The 6782-nt window shown below is 40.2% G+C and overlaps 1 protein-coding gene across 1 annotated transcript; it reads left to right on the top strand.

Annotated features, from left to right (window-relative positions):
• Positions 1-484: 484 nt before the first annotated feature.
• On the top strand, positions 485-6350 carry LOC131455221 (melanoregulin-like). Its single transcript, XM_058622725.1, has 5 exons — positions 485-744; positions 891-1146; positions 5372-5462; positions 5542-5708; positions 5846-6350. Exons 1-5 carry the CDS (start codon positions 668-670, stop codon positions 5921-5923), a joined length of 669 nt encoding a protein of 222 aa, XP_058478708.1. The 5' UTR covers positions 485-667; the 3' UTR covers positions 5924-6350.
• The last annotated feature ends 432 nt before the right edge of the window (positions 6351-6782 follow it).

Here is a 6782-nt window from a genome sequence, read left to right as displayed (position 1 = left end):
TTCTTTTACTTGTACATTGTTTAATTAACTTTTAAAAAAACAACAAGATATGTTATTGTTACCTGATATTTGACCCTTTTTTACCATAAAATAACAGGAATCAATAGATGTAAATGATAAAATTCATACAAAAAATAAAAATGTATTTATTTATGTTACATTTAACATAAAATGTATTTATTTATGTTATTATCATGAAGTTAAATGAATTTAAATGTGTGTGTTCATCTTCCTGAGAGCATGACAGGAGTCAGGACAGACATTTACAGTAATCACAAAGCAGGGAACACATGACAGTAGTAAGGAGAGATTTGATGTACAAGCTGTGCGACATACTTTAAATCTTATTTGCGAGAGAGCGACTGCATTCTGCGCCATCAGGACTGCTTTTGCTGAATAAATGTGCCATTCATTCCCTCGGCCATCTTGTGCGTGTTGTTGCCTGTTTTGGACTCACATGGATAATGTAATAGACAGACGGAGGGAAAGGGGGACGGACATAACAAGTAAGGATGTCTGTTGCCTTGTCTTGTTGTGCTCCTGTAAATCAGCAGAATCAGTCTGCTCGGAAATATTCTCGTTTCTTTCTTCGATTTTTGCAGTGGAGTTATATCAGGAGGAAGGTTTGAAAACGATATCTAGTGTTGGAAACTTCTCCAGAGGACCAATGGGTGCAAATTTCACCATCTGCTGCTGTCACTTCTACCTGAAACCCAACAGAGAGGAGAAGAAAGCTATTCTGAGGTGAGATGAAACATCCGACAGCCAAAATGACACTTGACAGAAGTTGTTTGTGTGTTTCTGGTGTTTAGTGTCAGTTGGCATCTGTGTTTTTTGCATCACTGCCGTCTTCTTCTCTTTCTCTTGATGTTACATGTCTCTCTCTTCAGTATGCCTACGCCCACAGCTCCCAGACAACTGGAGTTGTTACCCAGTGATTCCAGCAACAGCGACACAGAGAAGGAGAGTCATTTTGGCACACAGCCTATGATATGGAACTTTTGGAGCGGCAAGCAGAGCCAAAGGAGCACTTCAGGTCCAATGAGCCGCACAAGCAATTCCCGAGACTCTGCCGTCAGGCGCGAGTCACAGAGAGAGTTACAGGCCTTTATCAGCATGAGAGACGAAACTGACAAGGATACAGAGGTGAGCAGAAGAGTGGTACTGTGATACAGAGGGAATAAACACCTTCTTGTGTTCATAGACAAAATGAACACAAGTCGTCGTTTAAATGAGTTACAGTCAATCCTAAACCTGGCACTGGAGCAGATAAACCAAGCAGAGACATGACATTTACCTCTGCACAAGGATTTACTGTATTTTTAATGCTTTTAGAAAAGGGGGGGGGGGGGAAATACCCCACTTGTATTAGTGCTAACAAACTGTAACTCAGTAAGTCACTAATCCTGTTTTCCTTTCATGTTCCACTGCAGGATTCAAAAATCTATTTAATCAGGGGAGGCGACATGCAGGTTGCTCTCAAAGAAGCCCTTGAGCCACAAATTATTTTGACCTGAATTCCACAAAGTAACTGGATGTTCAAGTCAGATGTTTTTTAAAGAGCGTCACAGTTTGGGTTTATGTTCAGCGCATCATTCGGAATAGCTACAGGTGCTGTCTGACGTGTCTTTTTCCATGTCACTGTGACAAAGAGGATTTTGCTTCAATTAAAACTTTCATCGTCTTTCAGGAAAGATTGAAAAACACACAGTGGACTTAATGTAGAGGTGATGAAGCTTGTTTATACCTGGATGCCTCACGCATACACAAAGACTAACTTCTTTTTCTATCTTAGTGAGGACACACCATTGATATAATGCATTCCCTAGCCTGTTTTCTTAACCTTATCCATCACAACTAAGTGCCTAACCTTAGGGTTAGGATAAGGATTAAAGGAATACTTCACCGATTTTGCATTTAGCTTTGTATTACTAGAATAGGGGGAGTATTTTTGAAAGACTGTGCTTCCTAACCTCAGTTTCCCCTGAGTTCGAGAAATATCTTCTTTGATACGTGTCCACCAGTGACACTTGGTCCGAGGCTTGAAACTGCAACGCTAATTCCACACTTTTTAGACCCACTCGTAGGGGGACGGGACCTCGTTCCCAGAATGTAAACAGTGTCCGCCATCTTTGCTAACAGTTAAGCTAACAGGACCAAGTGTCACTGGTGGACACGTCACAAAGAAAAGAAAGAAGATATTTCTCGACTCAGAAAATCCTTATCCTAACCTTAACCATAACCAATTAATACTTAACCCTAACTTTAATCTATCACAATTCAAATTAAGTTAAACTTAGCCCTAAATTGAACCCGTTCCTGTTCTGACAACGCCCGTGTTTATGCCAGATAAAAGTCCTAAAGTAAAGTAAGTTGAAACGTGCACTCTGGTTGGTCTGGCTGGTTGTGGGCCAGAGGTTTTTAAGCATGTATACACTTTTACAAACATACTGAAGGCTATTATGTTCAATTTCTGCCAATAAAACCTTGCAAACGTTACACAACGGACCTTTAATCTATAACCACAACTATACACACTGAGCCTGGGTTGTTCCCTAGTTGCATGGATGTACAGCTTTTGTACCATATTGTACAAGCCGTTCCCAATTAACTGTTTGTTACTAGACTGAAATCCCCTGACCTCACGCACAAAGACACAACATACTTTATTTACTTAGTCAATCAGTGACCCAGTACACTGTAGGTTGCTTATTAGCTAATACACTTGATGAGACATAAAGAAGCCGTGTCACTGTGCGTGAGATCCCCAAATACACAGGTTACCAGCCTTTTCAAGGGTTAATGTACTATAATAAAATAATAATTAATGTACAGAGACCACAACACAAACCAAACCAGAGATATTAGCAAAGAACTCTTGTCATAATTTTTAAGTGCATATCGCTGTCCCACCATGACACCGCATTCACTGAGGCCTTACTCACTATTTAATTGAATTTAAGTGTTTCTTAAAATTTTGCTCCACTGTATTAAATTACCGTGAAAAATGTGACAGTATTTAGCAGCCCTGTTTGTATTGACTGGCCCTTTCTTTGGGTGCCTTTCATTTGGGGACAGAGTGTTCATGAAGGCCATACACGTTCTGAGAACTGTGCTAATTCAGTTATTTTAGATTGAAACTCATAATAATCTACTATCAATCCATATTAGACAGTATTTGGAGTTTGACACAGCTTATGTAAACGTCCAGTGCAAAGAAGAATTCTTTGGACATACCAGTGATTGAATATTGGATCAAAACTTCGTATCTTCATCAGGCAAAAGTGCCTTAAACGTCTTCAGTCGGAAACAAAGACCCACGTTTGCTGCCTTTAATCAGCAGCTTGTTATAAAGACAAATGCATGTGAGATACAGAATGTACTTTTTATTTTTCAAACCAAACATTTAGTTTAAGTTAACCCTCAGTTCTAGCAACAGAATCTATTTGAATCAGTTCATATCTCTTCAGAATAAAAGTTCTGAACTCGATATGAAATTTTCATTTTTTGTCAAGATAAGCAAATCATTTAAGATCAGATTTGTTAAATCATCTGTTGGGCCAGATACTGACGCTGGCGGGGCCAGTTTTGGCCCCCAGGCCTTTAATTGGTGACCACTGATGTATCCAGTGTATTTTTAAAGCTTGGGAAACACTACACGACTTTCACAGTCATCAAACTCTCGCACAAACTAAACAAAGCAACCACGGGAGCGACAGTTTAAAGTGGAAACAAACATCACCAACGTTGTTTTCGTCTTCTGACGCTGTTTCCTGTGTCCCACCGACTCGTTTTCATCGACTGTTGGCAACGTGTTGGGTCGGTAATCAGTACACACTACCCGTATTTCTCTCTTCTAAAAACCAAATAGCCAAAACGAAAAACACACACAAATTTTACACAAGATTAAAGACATGGATATCATCCAGTTTTTGGAAGACACACTCTCAAACAGGAACATTAAGTGAATAATAATTTTCATTCGTTTAATAAAGAGCGAATTTGGTGAGCATGTGACAGGCGCTGGTCATATTGCTGTCATCAGGACACAATGGGCACATTGTGTTAATAAAGGATTCTTAATTGAGATGTAGGACAACAGTCTAAACGGGGCTGATACATTAAAAAAGTATAATTAAAAGCTGTGTGAACAGCCCAGTAAACAAAGTCGAACGTCCTGTTTATGACACAGTCGTTTTCTTCAGTGAGTAAATACATTTCCAACAGCGCCTATGAGGAAACCTGGCTTCAGTATGGATTTTTATTTGTCAAAACAGTAAAAACATCCGTGTCATTAACAACTCTGTTCACGACAGTGTGACAGTGAAACTGAAACTGAGGCAACGAAAGTCAACCATCATTCACTCAATCATTTACACATGTGCGTTCTCCCACTGTGACTGATTCATTTCATTAGAGAGAAGAAAAGAAAGGGATGCAGGTGGTTTCACTTAATGCTGCTGATTTGACTGGTGCTCAGGTTGAAGTGGCTCAAACATTGGGGTCAATGAGATGATAATGGAGCACAGTTTGAGCAAAGTTTTCCAGGCGCGTTAAGTTAAAACACCTGTGTGTGTGTGTGTGTGGGAGAACTGTGAGGTTTTGAGGGCGCTAGCAGCTAGCTCAGCAGCTAGCACGGTTTTAGTCGCTTCGACTTGGCTTGCGTTGGGGGCGGCCCGTGGCCAAGTGGAAAGGGAACTTGGCTTGTCGGTTTGAGTCAAGGACTAGCACCCAATCCCCATTCCTGTTTGATAATTGGACGCTCTAAACTGATCCAAGTGGATTGCATCAGAAAGGACATCCAGTGTAAAAAATCTCTGCCAATCCATGTGTGCAGATAATTAGCTCCCCTAAACAGGGAGAAGAAAAATAATAAAAGACTTGATTTGGGTTGCATGGTTTAATATTTGCCACCCTTTCATTAAAAAGCTGTGTCATACATAGCAGGCTATGTAGATTAGTTGTAAGCAGCACATTCACCACCACTTTATTAGGTACCTGGTGCGATCTTCTGCTGCTGTAATCCAGATTTGGAGATTTGCGTTACTGTTGCCTTTCTATCCTATTTCGCCTTTGACCTCTGGCATCAACAAATCATTATTCACCTACGTAACCGCAGCTTGTTGGATGTTTTCTCTTTTTCGGACCATTCAGTTTCTGAAATACTCCACGTTCACCAGCCACGTCACGTTCAAAGTCACTTAATTCCCTTTTCCTCACTAGGCTGATGCTCGAGTTAAACTCATTTTGACAATGTCTGCATGCCTATATATATGCACTGAGTTGCTACCATGTGCTTGTTGAACAGGTGTACCGAATAAAGTGGCCACTGATTGTATATGTAAGTATGTGTTTGTGTATTTACCTATAGGAATGGGAGAAGCTGAACTTTGACATACACACTTTGCGCTGTGCAAAGCGAGAAGTCAGATCTCGGTGGAAGAAAATCCTGTTGCAGCTCGGTAAGATGCAATCAACTCTATCCTACTTATAATAATCTTATAATTATTACATAAGTGACCCTCGTCACTGTCTCTGCAGGTTATCAGTGTGAGGTGGATGCCTTGCTATATGTTAACAACCAGAGGCGGTACAGTCAAGATCAGGATCATCAGAAGAGAGCCACTGAACTGTTGAAACAGCTGCTGGACCACACCTCTTTGTTTCCTCCAGGAACGGGGCCCAGGAACAGATACCTCTATGTCATGGTACGGTGCAGGTCCTGGACGACCTTGACCTAACCTTTACTTGTCAGATTCTTCTGTGTTTGTGCTACGTCTCTATTCCTATCTGCCATCCCTGTCGTCTCATTGCACTCCTCTGCCTCCCTCCTCCTTTCTCCCAGGACTACCTGGTGTCGCTGGACAGTGCTGAGGACTTTGTCAAACTGGCCAAAGAAAAATATCCCAAGAATTATGACTGAGATGATGATACTGACCCAAAAGACAAAGACACAAGGCTGAAGGGTCGAGGGTCGAGAGATGCCACATAAATAAACTCATAGATGATCTGACACATGCCCACATACATTGGTTTTGTTCTTTTAAAGCACTGTTGGTTTAAAATAATTTATTTACACTGAATATTTGTGAATTGCACTTCTTTGTTTTTGACAATATACTGTATTACTATTTATTTTCTATGACTCACTTTTACAATGTTTCTCTTGCATTAAATCTATATTAGTCACCTGGAGAAGATGGTTAAAACTTATAAAGTCTCTGCCACAGATGTAAAAGTTACATTCAGAGCCAATCGTAAATTTGAAACAACCTATTTAACACATTTATCGTTAATTAATGATACTGACTATAACAAACTGTATGTTTTTCTGTGCAATTTGGATCACTTTCTGCCCTTGACAATAATAAAGTATTTTTATTTCAGTCCAGTGGTGTAGCTCATTCAGTCGCTGTGTTTGCAATTTTGTCCAGAAGGGGGCAGCATATGCTTTATGTTTAAATGGCTTAATCCCTTAAATTTGAGGGGAAACATATTATTGAAACTTCTGTATCACAACTGGATTTCACTCCGTTGAACTCACTTGTTTCATCACAACATGTCAGAGGTAGGAAAATGAATAGCATTTGCTTTTCAGACCATTTTGAAATCACGTTTCTGTGCATTATTAAGGATAGATTGAACGAATCAAACCAAGGACATGGGCTAGATATTCAGGATTTGTTGAGGATGTTTAAGGAACGACGGACACTTCTCATACAGTTGATGACTGTGGTATGGTGTACACACATTTGCGCACACACAAACACACACACTGAAAG

This window comes from Solea solea, chromosome 2 (assembly GCF_958295425.1).
Source record: "Solea solea chromosome 2, fSolSol10.1, whole genome shotgun sequence".
NCBI classification, from domain to species: domain Eukaryota; kingdom Metazoa; phylum Chordata; class Actinopteri; order Pleuronectiformes; family Soleidae; genus Solea; species Solea solea.
The sequence above is the reverse complement of the archived record's forward strand: the minus strand, read 5'-3'. Positions and strand labels throughout refer to the sequence as shown.

What these genes read in the sequence shown, in the direction of transcription:
- LOC131455221 (XM_058622725.1), top strand. Translation starts at nt 668, where the DNA reads ATGGGTGCAAATTTCACCATCTGCTGCTGTCACTTCTACCTGAAACCC. An exon ending in GAAAATCCTGTTGCAGCTCG is followed by an intron (nt 5,463 to 5,541) that starts GTAAGATGCAAT and finishes CTGTCTCTGCAG; the next exon opens with GTTATCAGTGTGAGGTGGAT. An exon ending in ACAGATACCTCTATGTCATG is followed by an intron (nt 5,709 to 5,845) that starts GTACGGTGCAGG and finishes CCTTTCTCCCAG; the next exon opens with GACTACCTGGTGTCGCTGGA.